This window comes from Lissotriton helveticus, chromosome 2_2 (genome assembly GCF_964261635.1).
Source record: "Lissotriton helveticus chromosome 2_2, aLisHel1.1, whole genome shotgun sequence".
Taxonomy (NCBI): domain Eukaryota; kingdom Metazoa; phylum Chordata; class Amphibia; order Caudata; family Salamandridae; genus Lissotriton; species Lissotriton helveticus.
Genome location: NC_136060.1, coordinates 33791617 through 33817990, shown reverse-complemented (window position 1 = coordinate 33817990; position 26374 = coordinate 33791617). Strand labels below are relative to the sequence as shown.

The 26374-nt window shown below is 47.8% G+C and overlaps 1 protein-coding gene across 2 annotated transcripts in view; it reads right to left on the bottom strand.

Moving 5' to 3' along the window:
• SNX25 (sorting nexin 25) overlaps nucleotides 1–26374 on the bottom strand; it is a 1269225-nt gene that overhangs the window by 1024317 nt on the left and 218534 nt on the right. Inside the window, exon 2 of one of the 2 annotated variants that reach the window (XM_078678039.1) lies at nucleotides 11599–11685. The exons of the other annotated variant lie outside the window; for it this stretch is intronic. Within the exon in view, the coding sequence (XP_078534165.1) occupies nucleotides 11599–11685 (87 nt within the window). The remainder of the gene's footprint in view (nucleotides 1–11598; nucleotides 11686–26374) is intronic. 2 annotated transcript variants of the gene reach the window in all.

Sequence of the window (26374 nt, the reverse complement as noted above, 5' to 3'; positions counted from 1 at the left end):
ATTCTAATTGTTTGAGTTGTTGTGCAACAGATCCTCCTTGGACATCAAAAGTCTTTGTTTCCTTGATTAATTTGTTAATTTGTGCGGCCTCTTCCACAGTATATACCTTGGTATTCGCTCTATTGTCTGTGATTCCAGCAATTGAATCAAACGACATCTTGTCATGGTGCTAGCTCCCGTGTTGCAGTGGAAAATATAACAATGTATGAGAGCGGGTGCTGCACTCTAAATAATCAATTTTTGTGTCTTTGTACGATATGTGTGTGCTGTGTTAGACTAGTGTCTGCACACTGACGTAATATTTGTATATGGCCTGGCGCCAAGAGGCCCCCAGGACTCTAACACGCACTACTAAAAATGAAATACTTCGTTTATCAAGATACCAACATTTTTATCCAATAAGATTCATCAAAATTCATCACATTACAGTCATTGTAAAGAAATACAATTATTGAATTGTCAATTTCACATTACATTTGGATTACATAAGTAAATCTTTATACCCAATAGAAAACGCAAAAACACCCAATGCATTTCGGGGCTTCAGCCCCTTCGTCAGGGGTCTGTTGAAAAAACAAAAAGGAAACCTTATTACTTTTGGTGTCAGGGGGAATCAGTGCTGCCGTGTGTTAATTACTAAATTATAGTGCTTACCTCGTAATTGCAAATACTCAATGCTACAGTGTAATGTGAAGCATTAAGAAAATTCTGATCTTCATTTAAGTGTGCAGAGTCTGTGAAAAAATAATGATCACAGGCTTTCAATAATAAGACTCAAAAAATATAAACAATGACATTTTAACGTCATTAATATCATGTGAAGCTCACCTGATGTTTTCTTAAATATGACCTTATTCCATCATATCTGTAATGAGCAAATAAGCAAAACTCAATATCTCAGGTCGCATGCTTAAAAAAGCAGTATGGGTTTTAATGCATAAGTGCTCTTGTTTACCTGCAAGGCTTCAATTAAAGCTTGACCTCGCTTTTTCACCTGCGGACTGTTCTACCTACAAAACAGTGAAGTCGAGGAAGTAAATGTACCGCTGCTAAACCTAGCACTGAAAAACTCTGCAATCCCTCCTAATCGAGTTCCATGCCGCTTACCTGCGGGTTTCTGAATCTGAAGCAGGTCCGCTTCGTATTTTAAATGGCGCTTCGTTGTTTAATGACTCTGCGTGAAAAAAAGGGGGGTACACGCATGAGTTAGGCTACTTTGCGTGGACTCGGTGATAGAATTCACCGTTAGAATACTCAGAAAAAAGTTTGGCTTACCTATGCTAACGCTATAGCCCTGCTATCTGCACAACCGGAGACGCGAGCATCCATGCTCTGTCCGTGTTGCACTGTTTATGAAAAGTCCCTTCTCTTCATTACTGCTCTACTTCAAAATAGAAGTAGGACTACCAATATGTAAGCGCCATCTTAGAAGGGTGCTTTACCACGTTATACTATGGCAAGAGTTTGCTCTGTTGCATCCAATGTACCCAAGTGTGGAAACTAGAGTTTAAACAAAAAACCATTACCAAAATAGTGTTTTACCTCGTGTTCAAAGATTGCAAATTCTTAGAACAGTGCAATAAAAAAAGGCACACGAAACATATTTCAAACTGAAAAAAAAAAAAAAATGATAACATTATAAACAACTTATTGCCTGCCTATTTACAATCTGGTCTATATGAATATAGAATAACATACAGATTGATAAACTGAAGGATTGGGGCATAATAGAAGATGTAAAAGGGGCAGAAAGGTTGGCTCCGGTTGTAGCCGCGGGGAAATCGAATAGAGATTTGAGATTATGCATCGGTTTGAGACAGCTGAACAAATGCGTTGTAGTGGATAAGTATCCTTTACCCAACATAAATGAGCTATTAGCATTGTTAGGTGGTGCCAAGGTCTTTAGCACCATAGACCTTACTTCAGTTTATCACCAGATAGAACTGGAAGAATCATGTAGAGACTTTACGTTTTTCATAACACCTTTTGGTAACTACAGGTTTAAGCGCATGCCTTTCGGTTTGGTTTCGGCCTCTTCAGTCTTTCAGCGAGTTATGGAGAAAGTTCTGCATGGTCTTCAAGGTATTTACGTATATCAAGATGACATATTGGTCTACGGCGATGATGAATCACAACATGATGGTAGACTTAAACAAACTTTGGAAAGATTGTGTGAGCACAACTTGACCATTAAGGCTGAGAAATGCAGGTTTAAAACAGACTCCATAAATTATTTAGGTCATAACATCACCAGTGAAGGTGTGAAACCTAAGCCAGACTTGATCAACACTATTCAAGAGATGAGTTCTCCTTCGTTAAATCCGAGGCTCATGACATTTTTGGGGGTCGTGGAATACTATGCTAAGTTTGTGAAAAATGTTGCTGATTGTGCTGCCAGTATGAAATATTTGTTGAGAAAGGGTGTTGATTTTGAGTGGTCACAGGCTTGTGAAAAGGAGTTTTTGGACATCAAGGAGAAACTCAAGTCTGCTCCTTCTCTCATTAGTTTTAATCCGAAACTGAAACCAATTCTCATCTCTGATGCGAGTGAAAAGGGATTGGGTGCAGTTTTGCAACAAGTGGGACCTAATGGTATGCAAACCATTATGTTTTTATCTCGGTCTCTTAAAGATCCTGAGTCTAGGTATTCAGTGGTGGAGAGAGAGTCCTTAGCGGTCTTTTGGGCCATCAATAAGTTGAACAAGTTTCTGTGGGGAATGGAGTTTGAGGTACGATCAGATCACAAGCCACTCATTGAAATATTTAGTAAAAAAGGCCTGGATGCGATTTCCAGTAGAATAACTAGATGGATTATTGGATTACAGGAATATAATTTTGTATTGAGATATAGTCCTGGGTTGGAGAACAAGGTTAACTCCTAAATCAGAAGCACATGATGAAAGTGTGGAAGATGGTGAAGAATGGGTCTGTGCTATTGAACATGATGTGATTTCTGAACAACAGTGGTGTGTGGAACTACAACGTGATGAGACCCTGAAGGAAGTTATGAGTTTGATTAATAAGGGTTGGGTAAGCAATAAAGATGGGTCAGATGACTGTAGGAAATGTTGGCCGTTGCGAAATGAACTATCAATTGATAGAGGTTTGTTATTAGGTGGCACAAGAATTATCCCTCCAATTTCTCTTAGGAAAGATCTTATAGACATAGTGCATTCTTCACATGGTGGGTTTTCTAAATGTAAAGAAAGATTACGGAAGACCTATTGGTGGCCGGAGATCGACAGGCAAGTTGAGCGAGTGATACATGAATGTGTTGCATGTTCCTTAAGTGATAAGTCTAAAATTACTCTTGTTCAACCGATTGTCTTGAGAAGACGACCTTCTGGGCCGTGGCAAGATATTGCTTTAGATATATTGGGTCCTATCGCCAATAATGGTACTCAAACCTTTGTTTTAGCGGTCATAGACATGTTTTCTCGGTGGCCAGAAGTGTTCTTCTTCTTATCCAGCATTGACTCTAAACACATTATTAAATCCTTGAAAGAGTTGTTTTCAAGAGAAGGGATTCCAATGTCATTATTGACAGATAACGGAATGCAGTTGGTTTCTGAGGAAATGAAAAATGTTCTCTTTTCTAAAGGGGTCATCCAGAAAACCTGTTCTCTCCATCACCCAGAGGCAAACTGTATGATTGAGAGATTTAATCGAATGATTAAAGATACTATATCTCTTGCTAAGTCTTTGTCTCTTGACTGGAAATCTGAGGTAATGAGGAAAATGGAAGAATATAGATTAACTCCTCATTGCACAACAGGGAAGACTCTTTTCTTGTTGTTTAGAGGTAGAGTTCCCAACACTGATGTGGAACCAGGATGGATAAACAAATATGAACTTGGCAGAGGAAAAGAAAGTAAATGTGATGATATTGAAATTAAGAAAAAGGATGAGAAAGCTAAAGCGAGGAAGAGTTATTTTGAAGTGTGAAAACGACCAAGGTTAAGGTTGGAGACTTAGTCATGGTAAAACGTCCAAGTTTAATGGGAAAGTCTCTTTCAAAATTCATGAAACCAATTAAGGTCATAAAAGTGTTCAGAAATGCGTTCAAAACTCAAGATCACGGGGGCGTGGCTACGAGGGCGAAGATGGCGGACGTGGCTTGTTAGAGCTCCCGCCAGCCCGATATCCATCCGTGTATTTATCCTGGCCTCCGGACCCATATCTCACCCCACACCTGCGGCCGAGGTAGCGGCTAGCAAAGGGTGCCCTCCGGTGAGAGAATCTGGGCTCCCGGTTCCGTGGTGGTGGAGATAGCGGCAGCGGTATCCTAGGGCCTACATACATCGTGGACGGCCGGGGCCTTGATTTCGGTGATCCCCGGCCGGAAGCTCCTAGTGTCGGCTGGCTGGCGAGACGGCGGGACCTGCGATTCGGGGTCAGTGAAGTCAGCGGAGCGGCGAACGGAGGTGCAACGAAGCCCCACGGTGGTGGAGAGTGTGCCGGTGCCACCAGAGCGCTGTGAAGGGACTGCGGCCTACGCCGGGCTCCAGAAGCCGGGGACTCGAGTTTGGCGATCCCCCAGCACTGAAGGTACAGAGCGACTGAGGCAGGGGCCGGGCGGCAGCGGGACTGTTGGTGGAGCAGGCCCCCTGCAGTGAGACCTTGCGCACGCTGGCCCGGGGGTATATGGACTTGCCTGGTCTCCTGGTTTTGAAGCCCACCAGTGTTTGATCCCCCGAGAGGGGGTGCCTGCACCCTGGTGCGAGAGAGTGGAGAGGGGTGCACACGTCATATTTCTGGGGCCCCGAGCGCCCTGTGACAAAGGGGGAGCCTAGCTGGAAGGCGGTGGGGCTGGAGCCTTCGGAGAGCCTCAATTGACTGCCCTGGGGTGTCGAATCAAGGGGTGGGGGACCCCCAATCGTCCGCTGCGAGTGTTTGGCAGTGGACGGTCAAGTCTGGAGCCGCTTGCACCGGGAGGTGTCGATTACGGACCGAAGCTGCGTACAAGCCCACACCCTCTGCCTGGGGACAGCGGAGCCATTTGGGAGCGGTGCACCTGTGCTCTGTGGATTGCCACATAGAACCATACCTGCGTGGAGGCCCCCCCCGCCCCGTGGAGGACTGAAGTGGTCGGTCAGAGTGGTGGAGGAGACGAGGACGACCGGCTTGGATTGTTTTTGTGGCGGACATTGGTGACGCGAGATCCAGCGCTGAGAGGCCTGTGACCGATACGGAGGCAGGAGCCCCGGATTGTGCCGGACCATGACCAGAGGGGGGGCGGGCCTGCCAAGCAGGGACCCATCGACAAATTTACAGGTCCGAATGGAGGATCCGGAGCGACTGGTGGTCAGGGGTCGGGTCCTGACAACGCAGCGCTTATGGCGGCCATTACCCAGCCCAGGGACATGCTGGATGCCAAGATTGGGGCGGTTGGGGCGGACGTGACCCTATTGCGCCAAGATCTGCGCAACGCAGTAGCACGGATCACAGAGACGGAAACCCGGATTTCGGTTGTGGAGGACGATGTGGGGACCCTGAAGCGGAAAATGGCAGCGATGGAAAACATTCACGGGGCCTGGCGCTCCGGGTGGAAGATGCGGAAGGGCGGGCGCGCAGAAATAACCTTCGCTTTGTAGGCTTTCCGGAGGGCTGTGAGAAGGGACACATGGAACAATTTCTGTCCCAGTGGCTGGAAAGTTGGCTCGCCCCGGATGTCCTATCCCGCTGTTTCGTGATTGAACGCGCCCATAGGGCCCTGACGCAGAAGCCGCCGGCGGGAGAGAGGCCCAGACCAGTGATCGCTAGAATTCTGAATTTTCACGACAGGGACACAATATTGCGGGAAGCCAGGGCCAAAGACTCCCTACTCTTTGAGAACCAGAAGATCATGATTTTCCCTGACTATACCAGGCTTGTACAACAGCAGCGGCACTCCTTCATCGCCGCCAAGGCGAAACTTCGAGGCCTCAAAATCCAATACTCCCTGCTCTATCCAGCTCGCCTTCGGGTGGTTTTTCAATCCCGCACTCACTTTTTTGACACGCCGGAGGAGGTCTTCAAATGGACCGACGAAACAGTGAGCGTCAGGCCCCATGCTCAACCTGGACTGAACTCGGGACGCTCGAGAGACTCATCGCAAGATCGAGGGGACCAGACGGCCCGGGCCAAAAGGAACAGAAGGTCTCGATCTAGGAAACGCTCTGCTTCAAGGAGTGGGTCTCCCGCGGTGGAGCCAGGCGACTCCGATCAGTCTGGAAAGGGCTGATGAGATACCGTGGGGCTGTGTGCACTGCCGTGGATGCCGCGGGCTCCAAATGGAGAGGAGCTATTCCTTTACTCTGTACTGTATAGATGATTGACTGACGCACCTATTGATGTGGCTTGTTTGCTTATCTGTCATCGAGTGCGGGGTGGGGGGGGGGGTTCGGGGTGCTCCTGAATAGGGGCTACTTGCCTCCTACGTTAGTGGGAGATGTCAGGGGAGGGGGGGGTTCCTATTGTTTGCAGGGAAAGTTGGGATCCATGGGTATGGTTGGCCTTGGGCGCTATGTTTTGGGCCCGAGGATACCCATGCCGCGACAGATACTTCAGAGTTCTATGAGGTATAGGGGTGGGGGGCACAGGGGGTCGGGGGGTGGGTCTGGGAGGGGCTGGTTGGGGATGGGGTGGGGGGGGAAGTTGTTGTTAGGGGGCGTGAGGGCGGATGGGGGGGAATGCACGTGATTTCTGATGCTTTGCCAATAATTGTGATGTGTGCTCGGGCGTGGCGCTGGGGGCCGGGGGGGTTCATACCAGTTGATTATGGCTGACGCACCGCCGCCAGGGCTCCCTAGGGAGTCCATGCGAGTGATAACATGGAATGTGAGGGGGATGCTCGATAAGATCAAACGGGGGGCAATCTTGCGGTGGGGGAAGAGGGAGGCAGCGGATGTACTTTTGTTGCAAGAAACTCACATGATGGGGACGAAGGTGCTTAGCCTGCAGAGGTTTGGTTATCAGCAAGTCTATCATGCTGGATTCTCAAGGGGGTCCACAGGGGTTGCTGTGTTGGTGCACCGCAGGCTGGCATACGTCCATGAGAAACAGTGGTCTGACCCACAGGGTCGATACATTTTTATTAAAGGGACGGTAGGTACTGAACCGGTGGTCTTTGGCAGTGTTTATGCCCCTCCCCCACTGCAATGGTCCCTGCCCGAGAAGTTGTTTGCGGTGTGGGCGGACATCCCGGAGTCCTTGGCAGTACTGGGAGGTGATTGGAATGAAGTGATGGACGTATGTATGGACCGTCGGAGATCGCAGGGGATGTTGACAGCAGCTGCCCCTACCCGATTGAATGCGATGGTGGAGGGGATGGGCTGGGTGGATGTGTCGCGCCATATGCATCCCAAGGTGCGGGACTTTACGTATGTATCGGCAGTACATGGTTCGTTCTCGAGACTGGATTATGTGTTTGTGCCCCATGCGTTCCTGAACAGGGTGTGGGAGGCAGGAATACTACCTAGAGGGTTGTCAGATCACTCCCCGGTGGCCGTTAGGGTGGGACTACAGAGGGCACATCAGCCATTCCGCTGGAGAATGTCCTCATGGCACTTTCGACAGGCTGACTACGTCCAACACCTGCGAGGTACGATTGCGCATTATTGGCAAGAGAATTTGGTGGAGGGGATAGATGCCGTCGTGGTTTGGGAAGCCATGAAGCCCACCATAAGAGGGGTAGATATTGCATGGTGTGCGGCGGCGCGCCGACAGCGTCGAGAGGCCATCACTGAGGCAGCGGCGCAGGTAGGTAATCTAGAACAGCGGTGTCGGGGAGGTGGAGATAAGGTGGCGGTGAGGTTGATCCTGCAGGCACAACAGTCATATGCATCTGTGTTAATGGACGAGGCTCGGCAAGCGTGGCTGGCCACGCGGAGCAGAATCTGTCAATGGGGAGACAAGTCCTGTACTATGCTCCATGGGCTATGTCAACGTACCCTCCAGCCAATTACACTTCCGGGCCTCACCGACGGGAATGGCATGGTGATCACGGACCCGGCGGAACTGGCAGCGAGCTTCGCCCACTACTATAGGGAGCAATATGCTCCGCGGGACTGCCTCTCAGCGGATGCGATCGATAGATTCATTGGGGACTTGCCGCCGAAGGCGGTCTTGGATGACACCAGGAAAGCACTAGACCTTCCCCTAACGGCGGAGGAACTGGGCGACGCGCTGGGACAGCTTAACACGGGGAAGGCACCTGGACCGAGCGGCTTCCCATGCGAATTTTATAAAACATTCCATCTCCAACTGGGGTCCCACTACCGAGCCGCGCTGGAGGCGGCGCGATCACAGGGTACACTGCCTGCTGACTGGCGACATGCAGAAGTAGTGGTCTTTCAGAAGCCCGGCAGGCCCCCTGACAGGCCGGATTCCTATCGCCCAATCTCCTTACTTAATATCGAGACCAAGCTGCTGGCTAAGGCCCTGGCGAACAGACTCCTTCCGTATGTGACTGACCTGGTCCACCCGGATCAGGCTGGTTTTATGCCACGTAGGGGAACAAGGCATAATATCAGGCGGGCACAGGCGGCGATAGATGCTATGGGGGCTAAGGAAGAACGTGCGGCCCTACTGCTAGCGGATATAGATAGAGCCTTTGATTCGGTCAGTTGGACTTACCTGTTCGCGCTCCTGCCGCGCTTAAACTTGGGTCCGGTGTTTGTTTCCTAGGTCAAACTGCTCTATACTGATATCAGGGCGTCTGTGCGAGTCTCCGGGGCGGTTTCCGAGAAGTTTCCGATCGGCCGTGGGACCCGACAGGGATGCCCGCTCTCCCCATATTTATTTGCGTTAGCAATGGAGCCTTTGGCCTCTTGGGTTCGAATAGACGTGCAAATGCGGGGCTTTGAATGGGGTGGAAACCTCACCGACAGAATTGCACTGTATGCGGACGATGTCCTCTTCTTTCTAACAGATCTGCGCAGATCGGGCCCCCGAGTTTTAGAAATCATGCGCATCTTCGGGGAAGTTTCGGGCCTGTGTCTGAACCCGTGTAAGTCCACTCTGTGGGTGTTGGGAGGTGGGGTAGTGGTGGACCCATGGGCAGCAACATTGCAGGTGGCGGCCGGGGGATTGAAATACCTGGGAGTGTTCCTCACCGAATCGGCTGACGTCGCGTGGGAACACAATGTGGTACCGGTGTGGGAAAAAGTCCAGACGGATATCACAACATGGTCTCGAATGCCTCTTACCATATTTGGTAGATCTGCGATCTTCAAGATGGTCGCGCTCCCGCGCCTCTTGTACCAGCTACAGAACCACCCTCACCTCATTGTGCCCCAGTGGTTTCGCCGGGTTAACTCTGTCCTGAGCCGCTTTCTCTGGGCTGAAGGAGCAGCTAGGGTGGCATTGCGGACGTGCTTCCTGTCCACATACTGTGGTGGCCTGGCTACGTCTGATCTGTTGTCTTATTATCAGGCCTCCCACTTGTTAGTACTTAACGAATAGTGGTATGGGGACAGAGGAGACCCAGCATACGCCCTTGAGCGAGCGTTGAAGGGCGATAATACGCTGAACACGATCCTGTATTCTGCCAAGTTGCGGCGCGGGCTGCCGTGTACCGCGCGAGTGGTATTTGTTGTATGGCGGCAGGCGCTGCGTCGTATGGGTTGGTGGGGCAGATTGACAGCAGAGACTCCGTTATGGAAGAACGGGAGGCTCCCCGAGCTGGCCTCGCTGAAGGGGTTCGGTGGATGGGACGCGGTCGGGATCTCGTCACTAGGACATGTGCTGACCGGGGTCACCCTCAAGTCGTTCCAGGAGCTCAGTACTGAGTTCCAAATGCCCAAGACCCAATTATTTCGCTATCTGCAGCTTCGTCACGCACTGGAGCCTAGCATTGTAGGGTTGGAGTCGTTGCCGGAATTCAGCCCATTAGAGGCGACGGTCTTCATGGGAGACCTTGGTGATAAGAAAGTGTCCAGAATCTACCAGACGCTAGTGACGCACTGCTCTTCCTCCCTGCTTCCCCTAAAGGCGGCTTGGGAGAGAGACGTTGGACCCTTAGACAAAGATGATTGGAGGGAGGCGCTAGAGTCCCCGAGGTGGACGTCTATAGCGATAAGACTCAGGCTTATTCAATTTAAATACATACACAGGGCCTACTATACCAGGGAACGATTGTGGAAGGCGAGTCTGACCGTGTCTCCGGAATGTCTGCGCTGTGGAGTTGAGAGGGGTACGCTGCTGCATACCGTATGGTCTTGTACTGGCCTGAACAGATTCTGGAATGGTGTTTGGGGATGTTTGTCGGAAGTGTTGGGATGGGATTTACCCCGCACCCCCCGATTAGGGCTCCTTCATGTAATAGAAGGTATAGGGGGAAACGTATACAAGCGCCACCTGCTGTTCCTGGGATTGGTTGTCGCAAAGAGAGACCTGGCAAGGGCATGGAAGGGAGTGAGAGCCCCCCCGCTGTGTGCATGGAAGGCGGGTCTAGACTACTTCATGGGGCTGGAGCGCCCAGTGTTTGAGGCCAGAGGATGCCCCCGTAAACACTATAAAATCTGGAAACGGTGGGCGGAGTATAGGGGGTTGCTTCTGGACCCTCCGGCGGACCAGGAGGATGATATACAGGTGGAGGAGGACCCTCGAGCCTAAGGGGTTGCGCCTAATCAAGCACACTACAGCCGAATACTGACAGCTAATTGGGATCACGTGCAAGGGGTTAGGGAGGGATAAGGGGTGGGTTGGGGGAAGTTGGGTGGTGGGGGGTGAGGGGGTGGAAGTAGGGTCGGGAGGTTTGCTTTTTCCTCTTTCATTGATTGAACTATGCAATAATACTGAAATGTGTCATGATATGTGGTGGTGATTTCCGGTTGTGGAGAGCCACGTTCTTGCTTTGCCTAATCAACCAATAAAATTTGTTGTGAAAAAAAAAAAACTCAAGATCACCGGATTTGGAATTGGAATAGAGTTGTTGTAGTCAAGGGCAAAATAGACAATAACTTGAGTAAAAATATGAATGGTCTAAATGGTCTTCATTCTGAATTGGGTTCAAGTGGTGGAATTAGAGCTTCTACATGAGTTTGTAAAAGACCATCATATCTTTCTGAATATGTATAAATCATTTTAATGCTTACGTGGTTACAATTAAAACACCATTTTATCTTTCTGAATATGTACAAATGATTCCAGTATTTTCTTCAGTGTATTAGTTCATTTGTTTATTAAGGAAGGGAGGTGTGTGATATTCTGTGAATTACTTCCTTGTACTTACAACTTTAATATGTCATGTTAGAATGTTTAGAGTATGAAGTCAGGATGTTCTATGTGAAGCTTTGGAAGTAAACTAGGTCAGTTATTTCAGACCTGACCTGCTGGTTGATATTCTTTATGCATTAAACTTAAGAAGAAACCTACCAGCCTGCCTTCAGACTTTAATTGGACTTATTTCAATGGGCTACCCTTGATCTCTGCAACAAGACTTCTAGCGCTGGGATACTTATCTGGTATTATTATTATTAAGGCTTCAGCCTCTCAATAGTCCATCTTGTCATTCAAGAAGAGATCATGTCTCTGGCTGCCTCCTATGTGACTACAGGTCTGCCATGACCAAGTATAAAGAAGTTCGCTAACTCTATAGATTACTTTGATCTATACCTTCTGATCCGCATGGAAACATGGTTCAGTGAAACCTTGCAACCCCTTATAGATCTCCTTCTCACTTGGCGCTACACCAACATTTGTCTAGAAAGAGAAGAAAGAACAAGACCCAAATAAAAACCCTAAACTGTAAACTAATTTCCACAGAAAGCATTTCAACATTTCAATGCATGTTGGTTGAAAGTAAATCAGCCCCCTTGCTCAACACCAGGCGCAACATAATTCACCACACTCCTGCAAAATAAATTCTCTGGTGAATAATGTATGGAACATGTTGCTTAGATCCAATCTACCAATAATAAATTTATTAGTGTCTTAACCTGCACTGGGGCAAGTACACGAACAGCGCTGTCTCTCAATTTCCTCCTTTTGAAAGGCAATGACTTCATTCAACACTGACAAATCTGTCTTCCTCAATAGTTGATTCCTGGATCTCTGGGGACACCAATCTCTATGGAGATACCACACACCTTGAGTGTCATAACACATTATGACCAACATTTCAGTATTTTCCTATCGGAAAAATTACTGTGAGAGGAACAACAATGACCCAGATGTTCCGAGCCTTCTAAATTGGGGTTCTCCAAAGTTGGTTCTGGAGGGCCGTATCCATGCCAGATTTTTTAGATAAGGTAAGTTCTCCCACCACAATATAGAAGTTAAACAACTCTAGTATTTCAGCAACATGAAGGACATCATCAATGATCTTGCTCTCCTTAGGCAGAAAAAATAAATATATAAAACAAACTGTTGTTCCCGGCAGAGCTCAATGACGATCAGGCCAATTTATTCCATCTAGCAGCACCACCTACTTGCAGATCAACTAGTGTCCTGCTTTACGGGCAAATCCCTCATATACACCAAACAATCTGATATGATATTCACTCAAGTTATTCAGCATCTTTCCTTTTTCAAACCCACCACTTCGCAAGTAATCGGAGGAAAAACTGTGGAAGCTTTCCATTAGTAGCACATAGTTAGTATTGTATACCACTGCAAGCTGTGAAAAAAATGGTTCAAAAAATGATTAAAAAAGGAAGAATTGTAAATTGCAAAACCGACTTGAGTCCAAGTCTGTGTACCTTAACTCATCCCATCACAGTAAATAATCATGGCAAAAAGTCAGCTCTACCACCTCCATATCATTAGTAGGAAGTGAAAAATAAATTGGCCTACCAATCTGTATATGAAATTGCCTAATCTAACTCTACTCTTAATAGTTGCACAATTTCAGCACTGTCTTCTGTTCAGCCTCATTACCATTTGTTATACAGTCATTAAACTATGTGCTCATCTTTACCGTTAGATGTATAATCTTACCCCTACATATTGGGTAAAAGAAGAAGGGGAGGCGGGAGAAGCAAACAAAAAAAAGGAAGGAAGAAAAGGAGAAGATAAGAGAAAAAAAGAAAAGAATGGAGACGAGAAATGAAGAAAGTGAAAAAGGAAGCAGCAGAAAGATAGAAAAAAGAAAGAAAAAGAAATAGGCAGGAAAACAAGAAAGGATGAAACAAAGAAAGTTCAAGAAAGAAAGATTATGTAAAAAAGAAAGACAAGGGGAATAAAAAGGAAAGCAGAAAAATAAATGAAAAAGGGAAAAACGGCAGCAGAAAACATGGAGTGAGACAAAAACACAAAATCGACTGGATGAAAGACTAGGCAGAAAGGAAAATAAAGAAGAATAAGTACAGAAAAGAGAAATAAGGAAGAAAAAAAAGAAGAGTAGAAAAAAGAAAGAAACAAAAGAAAAACAGAAATACGGAAGAAAGAAACTGAAATGAGATATGTAGTGGTGGAAAGGTTGTTAATATGGAAAAAGTTGATGCCGATTTATGTGAACGAGATCGTGTCTTTATTAACTAATTCGCCCATTTATGAAGTCTATGTGAATCCTGACTCGCAAAGACGTAGTTAGGACCCAGATTTCTAACTGACAGGTCATAGGTGGGGTGACACGCAGCCGGCAGAGACATGCACGGACAGGAAACCTTTGAACAATCCCACAGATTGGCACAGCAACACTACAATGGTCATGGGAGATTGGCCCCAATAAAGCACACATGGCCAGGGGCGGAGGGTGTGTACGTGCGCTCTTAAAACACCATAAAGTCAGATGCCACATAAGTTAGAAACATATAGCCAATCAGAGCACACACAGTGATCACATGCTCCCCATGCCAGACATCTGGACTTGTTACCCACTGGCAGTATTGTGTCCATGCAAGGTCGAAGCCCATCTGTATTATCCATTAGACGATTATTTAATACTCTAAAGGCAGCAACTTACATTCCCCACCATACAAAGATCGCCAGAAATATTATATTGCCTACGATAATCTGTATTTAAGACAGCCACAGATCGACTGTTGACAGTCCTTATACCCTAAGCCTGTAAAAGATCTCCCGGCCGCAGTGTTTCATTAAACGAACTGTTCCTGTTTTGCCAAACGCCTCTTGTCTCTTGTTCTTTCAAGGTATTTCATTTTAAAGTAAAAAGGTAAAAAAAAAAACAGAAAGAAAAACAGCAAGAAAAAGAAAAGAATGAAAAAGAAGGCCAAGGCAGAAGTATAGAAATAACGGCATAGAAAGAATGAGAAAGAAGAGAAAGCACAAAAAAGAGGAGAAAAAATTAATCAAGATAGAACAAGCATTTGCAATGCAATAGGTCTCGCATTATTAAAGTTAGAGCTATTGGCATTGTAAATGGCAATGCCTTTTATTTATGTTTTTGTTTTTAAACATCTACAATGCTAATAGCTTAGCCCCTTCGCTGCAGGGATAATTCCCCCGCTGTGCTGGGGGAGAGGGAGGCGCGCACAGCGCTCCCATGCTCATGACGAGCTGATCACCGTCACCCCACCCATCTGCTCGCGTGTCCACCGTCTAGGGGGGGAAATACTGTGTCACAAACAAAAGATTTTTCGGTCGGCCAACTCATGATCAGAGCTCTTGCTAATATTAATGCAGCAAGTGCAGTGGCACCGGGGCTCTGATGTTGATAGGGCCCTCTGCACCCCAATTATCGCTTTCGTTTACTGCCCAATGCATGGGCTGGCAACTGCTCTCCTGAGTTGTATTTTATTTCTGCAGTTTTATATAGCGGGAACTCGACCGGACGGTAGTCTGTGCCAGCTTAAGAATTTTGGGGGCCCTGGGCAAACATTTGTTTGGGGGCCCCTATATGGAACAAATGCGTTCTTTATTAACCATTTCCTACTAATTCAAGTCCACATTCTAAACAATATAAAATTATGTTACATTTTTACCAAAGTTCAGTTTCTCAGGGGGCCCTTGGACTGCGGGAGCCCTGGGCAATTGCACACTTTGCCCTTCCCTTAAAACGTCTCGTCGGTAGTGGAGCGCTTTACATGAGCACCGGTTACCTTACGCGAGGACACGTTCATTTTCGGTGGGCACAGGGAGATGAAGTGATTTGCCCAGAATCACAGGAAGTTTGTTGAGCCGAAGCCATGACTCGAACCTGGTTCCCAGCGCCAGGGTCGGCAGCTCTGGCCGTTACGCCACATTCGCTGCCTTTGCTTCGTATCCATGGTGTACACCTGCGACCCCGGCGGCCGGTAAGTGACCCTAGGTGGGCGCTAAACTGCCGGAGACGAGGCTCTAGTCTCCGGCCGCGCGGTAGCAGCATGGGGGGCGTCCGCAGCACCGCCCCCCGAGAGAGGCGGCTTAGATTACCGCCGGATTATCCCCGCCAAGCGCTGGTGCGGTGGCGGCGCCGCCAGGCCGCGGGCCGCGCATTCATGTGTCACACTCGGACAAAGAGGGAAGGGAGATAAAAAGGAGGCCGTCGCCATGAGGGCTTCTTACCCCTCCACGACTGCCCCCCTACCCTGCCCCGGCTCCGGCCGACCTCCAGAGCGCCTCGAGGTTTCTTTTCAAAGAGCCCCGGCCTGGACAGGCCCATTGTGCACCGGTGTCTGCAGCGAGCCGAGCGCTCCCGGCGACAGCACCTGCTCCGGGCTGCAGGGGGCGGGCCTCGTCCCGCCCAGGTAGCTCAGGAGGTGCAGCGCCTGCTGAGGAGATCTGTGTTTACCATGGAGGCCTGGAGGGGAGGGGGACGCTTGGAGGGTATTGGGGAAGCATATCCAGATTGCCACCTCGCATAAACTCGTACTAATATTATTAAATAAAAATGTAGACGTTATCTAAGCACTCACCACCAATTCGATTTGTGGCATTCGCCGAATATACGAATGAGAGGTAGTGCAGCCGCCTCCCAGGTATAACGGTGGCAGAGACTCGAAGAGAGATAGAACCACGGCGCTGCCTGTCAAAGCCCCGCATGACTTCATTTATTTAGGGAGAACTCTGCATATAATATCAGCGCACTGGTCGCAGCAACCAGCATGCACCATCATTTCTCCAGCTGGAAACATATTTATGCATTTAATTATTTAAGGGCAATGCTGGAAATGGAACCGAGGGCCAAACAAGCTCAGTATCCGGCCTGGGAGGAGTGCGAGGAGTGGGAGGGCGGGGGGCTGCCTGCGCATGCGCAACATTTCCAAGTTTCGTTTTGAGCTCGGAGCGCAAGCCCGGCCCCGGAGCGACATCGAAGTGCCGTTCCTGAAGTCCCGGGACCCAGGAGGGGGCCCGGGTGAAGACCAGCGGGGAGACTGCGGGGCCCCCATGCCTAAGGGGAGAGCCCCGCATCTTGCAGGCATGGCAGAGCAGCTCGAGTGCTCTGCGAGGCTCCCGAGAAGCCCAAAGCCCAGTTAGGTAAGAGAAAGGAGGGGAGAGGGGGTTGCCTGTCTGGGTGCCTGCGTGTGTGTCTGTGTGTGTGTGTGTGTAAGTAAGTGTAAGTGCGTGTGCGCATGTGTGTGTGTGTGCATGCATGCGCGTTAGGCTGACTTGCTGGGAGTATGGGAGGGAAGTGCACGGCGCGGCGCGGCGCGGGAAAGAACGTGCGTGTTCGCGCACACAAATCCGGCTTTCAAGCTCGTAACACCCTCTTGTCCTTCCTTCCCCCGAGACAGGCAACATTAGGTCTCCAGCTGGACGCATCCTTTGGATGCTAACTCCAGCTCGACCTAAAAAAGGATGGAAAGAAAAGGGGAAAAAAAAGGAAGAGGAGTAGAGAAACAAAAGAAAAAAAAGAAGGAAAACAGGACATTTTCATAATAGGATAAGCTGCACTTTGAACTTCCCAGGCCTCCCATAATGTGTTGCACAATGTTTCAATGTGCTGCCTTTGCAAAAGGGCAGCTGCATACCTTCAAACCAGCTGACAATTATGTGCGAGCTACTGGGAGGCAGGCAGTGAGCTACTGGTAGCTCACGATCAACCTTTTGGAGATCCCTGGCCTAAGGAATGTACTAACACCAGACAGTCCAGCAGGACTGAGCAGGCAAAATGGCCCTCCCAGCAGACTGGATTGTCGAGTGAGTAGTGCCTGGCGAAAATGTATACAGACGGTCATGTAGGAAACTGGCAGATGTCCAGCACCAGAACACCTCTCACAAACACTGTTGTTACAGCCTTGGCTCTAGTGGAATGAGCCCACAAGTATTCAGGGGTGCCTACTTGACCACAGCGCAGTATGCTTATATGCACAGGATAAGCCGCCTGGACAGGGTTTGCTTCTGCACTGCCTTCCCTTTAGGTGGGGTAAAGCACACAAAAATCTGGTCATCCACTAAGTACACTCACTTGTGTATTTGATGTAAGAGTAGAGAGCCCTCTTTGGGTCCAACCAGTGATGCCTCTACTCCTACTTAGAGATATGTGGTGGTGAGAAAAAAACGAGGAGGTTAACAGACTTACTCATGTGGAAGGGTGACCCAACTTTCAGTAGAAATAAGGCATAAGTCCACAGCACTAATTTGTAAGGGATGAGTATGGTGAATGGGAGTTGTACTGACAGCAACTACAGCTCATTGACATTCAATTGCAATGAGAAACATTTTAATAGCCAGCAATCTCAGAGAACAACTACATGAGCTTGAATGGTGTGCACTTTAGAAAGGTGAGGACCTAATTAAGGTTACATTGCAGAATAATTAAATGTTTGTGTTGGAACATGTATGTGAGCATCACAATATGTGACTTGAATAACAACGGCTTGTCAGCAAACACAGAAAGGCCCATTAAGTAATCTTTAATGGTGCCTAGTGCAAAACCTTGCTGGACCAAACATAAACAGATAACATATGGAACAATTTGGCCTTCAGAGGGTCCACTTGACGCTATCTGTACCAGGCCCCAAACTTCATCCAGCAACCAGAATGAATAGATTTGGTAGAGTGATAATGGCCAGACCAAAAACATACACAACTTAAAAAACGTCAGCAGGAAAATCAAAACTGCTCAGTTGGTGTGCTCAATATCCACGCATGTAGGTGAATATTGTAGCGATTCAGGTGCAGGATACTACCCTGGTGCGGAGACAAGAGGTCAGCACAAAGAGGAAGCCTCGGCGGAGGGCAAATGCAGCAGCGTCATGTCTACAGACTGGAGTACCACTTTCTCCTGGTCCAATCTGGAGATGAAAGAATGATCTGAACCTGATCCTTCCTTAGAACTAGGGGCAGGGAGACATCGGTGGATAGGCATACGTACATGAGACCTGCGCCCCGCTTGCACCTCTGCAGATGTAATGGGTCACCAGGGAACCTATACATGTAAACTCTATTGCACAGCAATCATGACTATGTACATTTTCTGCAGTGGCTAAAGAATCCAACCAACGCACATCCCACTGGGTAAAAATCTCCAGACAGTCCGGCCATTTCCAAAGGTGCAGTGCCCCTTGACACAAGATCATTGACACCATAGGACTCTGCTTGTTGTTGTACTACACAGCAGTTGTGTTGTCCATTAAGAAATGAACCAGCTTCCACTAGCTGCCTTCACTAGGAAAGCCTTCAGAGCCAACAGAATTGCACGAACAGGTTGATGTGGTGGCTTTGCTTCACCAAGGACCAGAAGCCCTGGTTATCGACCTCTCCCAGATGATCGCCAAAAACCCAAAGTCGATGCATCTATCACTACTGCTAGAGCTCAGGGTGGGGTGGGGGAGATGACCTACTACAAGACAGAGTCGGCCTGCCACATTTAATGGTCCTTGGCTTTCTCTTAACAGAGATGCAGAAGCGGTCGAAAACATGACCCCGGTGCTGAGTATAAGGTCCCCAGGAGATCCTGGTTAAAACCTATCTGTCTTCAGTTAGGACTCAAAACAGGTACTGAAGCAGTCAGGATACTGAGTACTGATAACTCCCAAGCCGTAGTAATAGCAATGGCTAAATTTTTTCATTGGATGTGGATAATTCGGGCCCGTAAAATGAGCCTACAGTAACTGGCTTGTTTAAAACAAAAATATGAAATTGGTAAATGTATATCTATATGATCAATGTTCCTGGTGATGAATTTCCTTCCATATTTTAATAATATTTATATATAACTAATGATTTTATCTCTATTTCTCTTTCTATTGCAACTATTTATTGCTTTTATTGAATTGATTTTATGATCCTTAGCTGGCCATTGTTTATTGTACAGGGATGATTTATGGATCCTACTAGTTATAAATGATGTATTCTCCCCAAATTTTCGTATTGGATTTTATCGACTTGTAAAATTGTTTGTCTTTTTTCTTTAAAAAAAAATGTCTTATGTAATGTCTTTCATGATTGAAATATATCGAAATAAAGACTTTTGACTTTGACTTTGACCCCGGTGCTGTGCCCATTGTAGATTATGGTTGCACAGCAAGACTATTATGTTCCAGTAAGCACATGGACCCAGCAGTATGCATGAGGCCAAGAAGCTTCAGAACCATCTGTGTCTGTAACCCAGGAAAGAGCCCAAAACATTGGGATCATAACCTGAATGTTCCTGACTCACAATGGGGGTGAGGTGGAAAAGCATTAAACTCCACCACGCACAGGATGGCCCCCATGAAGGAAATCCTCTGTACAGCTATCACATGTGACTTTGACTCACATATGAAAACCCCAGGGAATGAAGAAGGGAGATCACAGTTTTAGGTTGGTACGCAAATGGCCGATGCAATCCCACCTTCAGTAGCCAGTCATCGAAATACAGGAATACATGTATCCCTCCCCCCCAACCTGAACAGATGGAATGTAACCACCACCTTCGCAAACACCTAAAGGGCAGAGGATAGGCAGCCGAAGGTGTGACAATCTCACCACCTTCTTCCAAGATCAAGGAGATCTAAGACAGCTTCACAACCCAAGAACCACGTACCCCACCCATACACACCGCACTCAATGGCTCCAGATCCCAGCAGACCCAGCCCAACTGGACCACCCTCACCTCTTACGACACCCTCAGGATCATGAAGAGCATCCACTCCGGAGCCATCTCAGATCCCTGCCCTTACCACATCTTCAACAGAGACAGCACCTCATTGCACCTGAACTCTGCCGCACCATCAACTACTCCATTGAGTCTGCGTTTTTCCAGTCTTTAGGAAATGTATAAGAGCTCTACCCTCGGCTGAAGAAAGCCTCTGCCGACCAGACGGACCTCAAGAACTACAGACTAATCTCTCTGCTCCCCTTCCCATCCAAAGTCATCAAAAAAGCCATCAACACCCAACTCTTCTAGGTCATCTAAACGAGCCACATCCTGGACCTTTCCCCAATCGGGCTTCAGAAGCAACCACAGCACAGAGACCGCTCTCCTCGCCACTACAGATGACATCTACACCCTCTTTGAGCAAGGCAAGACTGCAGACCTCATCCTCCAGGACCTCTCAGCCACTTTTGACACCGTCTCCCACAAGACCCTTTGCGCAAGACTCCACAAAGCCGGCATCCGGGACAAAGCCCTTGAATGGATCCGCACCTTCCTCACTGGCCGAACACAGAGAGTCAGAATTCCACCGTCTTACTACTAACCCACTGAGATCAGCTGTGGTGTGCCTCAGGGATCCTCCCTGAGCCCCATCCTCTTCATCATCTACATGGCCCAGCTTGCAGCCATCATCAGAAGCCACAGTCTCAACATTGTCTCCTATACCGACTACACCTAGCTGATTTTCTCCCTCACAGACGAACCCGCAACCACCAAGAGTAACTTCCACAACGGTATTAAGGCAGTCGCCACCTGGACAAAGGACAACTGCCTCAAGCTCAACTCAGACAAGACTGAAGTCCTCATCCTGGGATCCACCCACTCTGCCTGGGACGAATCCTGGTGGCCCGCAGCGCTCGGAATGTCACCCCCCTGCCCCAGACACCCACGGACCATGCACGACACATCAGCATCATCCTAAACTCCTCGCTCTCATCAACTGCCAAATCTTGTCCTTCCACACACATCACCTTCTTCGGAAGATTTACACGTGGATCTCCACTTAGTCCAGGAAAAGAGTCACCCATGCGCACGTCAGCAGCAGACTCTACAACAGCAATGCACTTTACGCCGGCACCACCTAAAAACTTAAGAAACTGCATAACATCCAGAATGACTCTGCCAGACTCTGAGAGTTCCAGAGTGTTTCCAGCATGTTTGAGCAGGACCACAGTGACCAGGGCAGATCACGGCAGGAGCCGCGTCAGGTTCCAGCGCCAGTCGGTGCTTCAAAGGCTCGCACGGACTCCCGCAGTGTAGTACGCGCGCGGGCAGGCCCAGGCAAAGCCCGGGCCAAGGGCGGCCCCATCTGCGTCTGTCAAAAGCCGGAGGAGGTTGGGCTGGTCCCACTCTCTGTTGTCTGGTCAACGGGAGGACTCATCAAACTAAGGTACTGGCTCTAGATCTCTGCTAATAATAGATGTTTAGTATTTAGAAGGATGGGGAAGCGCAAGGATACCAGCACAATCGCGGGGGGTGGTATTGTGGGAACCCTTGATGCTTTTCTAAGATCTGAGTCAGTCCTGACACATGAAATCCAGCTCACGGAGAAGAGACTTTCTGTGGACACTCTGGCCACCCAGAAGCGATCCTTGATAGGCCGTATATGTATGGTCAAATCCCCAGCGCGCTTACGAACTCCCATTGAGCAGCCACATGTCCAAGATTGGGCAGGGCCGGGATGTCAGTAAAAGTCACCTTAACCCAGGAAAACCCGGTCCTTGATATTACGGAAGAATTTACTAGTATCAGCTTAGCCACTGGGGGGGTGAAGTTGTGTTAGGACCAGAGCGGGAAGGGGCTATATCATCTGTGGCTGTGTCTCCCTCTGTGTCTCCCCCCTCTTGTAGCCTTGGCTCCCCCAATGACATTATCAGTATCAGACCCAGGCACCAGTAATGTCGCCACTAGATCTAAAACATCAGTAAGGGGTAGCCTGGGAAGGTCGATAATAGAAAGTAATAATGAACCTCCTTCCAAACGAAGTAGGGGAGGTGCCGTGATAAGACAACACCAAAGGACCAAACCAAAGCAGCAAATAACCAAAGCATCGAAACCTGAAACCAGGACAGCGGAACGCACACAAGGTCCAACAATGATTACTATGCCTATGAGTAGTACCAAAACACCATTGGACTCTGATTGAAACACTGACACAAACAGAATAGCACAGAATCTGGTGGTGTGCCAATGTAACTGTTCAGATCAAGTACCAGCCACCAAGGTCCCTAAACCACCACCGCCGCTGGGAGGGTTAGCACCAGGGACACCAGGGATACAGTCTCCAGGGGGTCCTAATCCACAAGATGTCACCTGTGTTGAAACGGCAACTCACGCTTTCAAAATTAACAAGGGGGTAACAGGGCCTGAGGCTGGGGTTAGACATTGTACAGAAGGAGGGAAGACAAAAGGCCCCCAGGGAACATAGCGAGCACCAGCAACCAAGAGGGTAGCCCAGTGTAGCTGCTCATAGTAGGTGAGACCTCCAAGTAATAGACCTTCCACCTGCATGCTACCCATATACAGTGGTTCTGACAGGTGTCCCTGGGCACAATAACGCACATGATAAATCCACTGCGCAGTTAATTCATAAAGTGGCGCACTGGATGTGCAAGTACACTGGGTTCAACATCACAGAGCATCGCTACATTTTGATGGCAAGGAGGGCTTCATGGATTGGTAGGTCGAGGAAAGTCTTTCCAGGAGATATTTTGATTGTCACGCTTAGATATCGCAAATTAGCACATAAGATCCTTTCTTTTCCTCTCAATGCATTTGCAGTAGAGACAGGTATCAAACCTTTACCGCTGGGCTCTTTTTATAGGCCATCACCTGCTCCCAATTTTCTACAATGTCATGCAGGACAGGGGGAGAGAATAATCTGGGGGGGCAGGCCGGTTGCCCTTAGCAACACATTTGCCCCATTAAGGGACCTGAATGATATTGACTGACTACGACATGGGAAGGCTGAGGGAAGAGTCACTGACAACCCATGGGTGTTGACACAGCAAGGAGGAGAGAGGAGCTCACCCGTGGGATAACACCGCAAATTATATATGAATCCAGGGACGATAGTCACCAGGGGTTAAATAAGTTAGAGAGGGCTGTCTCCATGCCTAGTAGTGTACAGAGTGTGGACTCTAGGGCGGGGAGTTCGGGGGGTACGGGGGCGACATAAAAATAATGTCATGGAACATAGCAGGTCTATCAAGTAAATTTAAGGATGAGCAATGGCTCCTGTATGTGAGAAAGTTTCAAATAATATGCCTACAGGAGATATGGAGACAGGAAATAATATTTTCATGGAAGGATCTAAAACCTTCTTCTGTCCAGCAGTAAGGTCGGGATTAGGACGAGCAAGGGGCGGCCTGACTACGTTTATAGATCATGTGATTCATTGTAGTTGGAAGAATCTGGCATGGGATTCGGATGTTGCCCTGGGTCTCAAATTCGCTAATAACATGTACAGGTTTGTCTTAATACATTTTTATAATGCAAGGTCACAATTGCATGGCTCGAATAGTTTCAAATAATTAAATTCATTGATGGAGCAAACAAGAGAGAGAGGGCTGGCACAGTTACAGCTGATTCTTGTGGGTGATTTTAGTTGTCAACTGTGCCCAAGTTTGAGGGTGTCCCAGGGCGATTGGTCATCTTGCACTTTAAGAGAGGGACCACATATGGAGCATACGCAGGAGGGGCGGGAATTGAGTGCCATATTAAACACTTACAGGCTATCTCACATGATGGACCGGATTGTCACCACCCAGGGCAGACCGGTCAACCGAACCTTTTAAAGGAGAGGATTGTCAGAGTTCAAACTGGCTTACCAACTGCCGTCTTCAATTACTTGCACGGGAACAGAAGATGCTGGCTCCCAACTCCCTCTCCAGGATTCCTCAGAGCCAGAATTTAATCATGACTCTAATTAACCCCAAAGGGGCAAGGGGGAATGGACAAAATAATAAAGAATAGTAGAAGAGACTGGTTCTGGACCTTCGGGTTTTCGGTCTGGCTCTTCTATCAATCAACGGGTGACCAACTTGCTATAGATACCTGAGGAAACTAACACACAACAATTATTAAGCTCTCTATCTACTCTACACTAACTCTATTTTGTTAACTATCTGCTTCTATTGTTAACCTACCCTTAGTCCTCTTGCAACCAGCCCCTCTTCTCTTTCCTGATGTAATTCTTGGTATTTCTCTAGGATTAGAATGCTACATCTGCAAAATATTTAACAGCTTAGTCACACTCTATGCTTTTGCTTATTTACTATCTATTTCTAAAACGTTGTTAACCTACCAGTTTTGTGTTAGATTGAAGCCTTCTATTTATTTCACTAAGAGTTTCTGTTTTAAGTTCTGGATTTTAACTGACTTTTTAATTTCTTCTTTTAATTCATTTCTACTTATTTTGTAATTAGAGTAACAACCTATTCTTTTTCTTTCCTCAGAAAAAGTCAAGAAGCGAGTACCAACAATGTCACTGGTGGATTATTCCAATAAGCAAGGTAAGTATTATGGAAAATATAACTCCAATTCTGTTTTCATTCACAGCAACTTAGCTCAACATTCTTTTCTTCTTTCTCTAAATTGTCTCCTTTCTTCAGGAACTGCCGCCACAGCTGAGGCGAGGACCTTCTGCCTGGTGAGACTCGGCACGACGAAATAAAACAACTGAAGTCTTTCTCCTCGTGAATTCACCGGCGCTTCTCACCCGCAAATGTCGAGCGTTGACACAAGGTATTCTACAATAATTAGACCTTTTAAGAGTGAGATACTTCTTCTAACTATGAGCTAAGGAATACAGGACCATCCGCGGGAAGGGCTTTAGTGAAGTGCGCACTCGCTAAGGAGTGCGCGCGTCACCTCAATCTCTCCCCGGTGTTTTGCTAAACACTAGACCGCTACTTGCCAGCGCGGCGGCCATCTTAGAATTCCGCGCTCGCCACAGATCGGTCTGAGTAGGGTTCCTCCTTCTTTTTGGGCAACAGGAGCTCATGAGGGAACACACTAATCTGGTCTCAGGTACAACGTGACCAGCGATCCTGACAAGGATGTTCTTCGTTCATCGATTATATTTTTGTCTTTACCACATTGATAAGGTGCATAACTTCTTTTAATATTCAATATAGTGGGTATAGTGACCATAACCCACTGATTTTTTTGTCTGACTGCTGCACAACACAATATAGTACCACATAGATTAACAGGGGGGGGACAAAGATTGCTGCAACGGATCAAGGGAGGCGGTTGCGTTGGGCCCAGGTCGATCCTGTTGCTTTTAATGTCTCTTTGTTTCGCAGAGCTAAGCAGGATTTCTGGACATGTTTAGATTTAGATGTGCAAGGAGTGGATTTAATAGAGGCCTTCAGGAATATTGCTCAGGTAGCGGATAGTCTTTTGAGAGGCCCTGCTCAGTCGTCCACCATGGGAGACCCCAGATGGTTCGATAGCTTGTGCTCACAGGCCTTAAGAGGGCTGAAAGCGGCCCTCAAGCAGTCCCAGAGGGATAGGGATTGGGTGGCGGCTTCTCGTATAAACTATAAGCAAGCGTCAAGGAGAGAAAGGCACAGCTTCAACAGAACGTCTTGGAGGAGCTCACAGAGGCAGCAGAGCTGAAGGACTCCACCGGCTTCCGGAAATGTATTAATAACCCATGCTTTAAAGACGCAAATAGACCTGGACTAAGTAACAATATCCTACCTCAGCAATGGCAGCAGCATTTTCAGGGTCTGTATAATCAGCCCCATAGATCGGAATATCTGCAGTCCACCACCCCAGTACAAAACTCTTCCCCTATTATATTCTTTTTGGACTAGGTAAGAACAGGAATTGAGGGACTCACGAGGAACAAGGCTCCCGGCCCGGATGGGATAACCTCCAGACCTCTTTCGTAGTAATATAAAGGTATGGGCACCCCTTTTAACTAGGGTGCTAAATGTGACGGTGAGCTCAGTAATGCCAGCATCCTGGGCTACAGCCACAATTGTGCCTATTTTCAAGAAAGGTGATAGGGATAGCCCACATCGTTATCGCCCCATATCCCTTATCGATGTTTCAGTGAAGGTTTTGGGGCGGGTAATTTTAAATAGGATGATGGAATAGGCAGAGGCAAATCACATTATAACGGAGGTCCAATATGGGTTTCGCCCGGGGAAGTCCACTACAGATCAATGTCTTAATCTGTATCTTATCACCGCAAAATACACAGTAGTGAAGTCAGGGGCAATTTATGGATCACACTGCGGCCTTTGACCGAGTGAACCGTTGCATACTGTGGATAATTTTGGGTGAGCTTGGGGTGGAACATGGAATAATCAATATTTTAAAGTAACTATATTCTAATACCACGGCGTCAGTTAGAAATACGCAGGAGGGGAAGGTAACAGACCATTTCAAGTGCTCCAGTGGAGTTAGACAGGG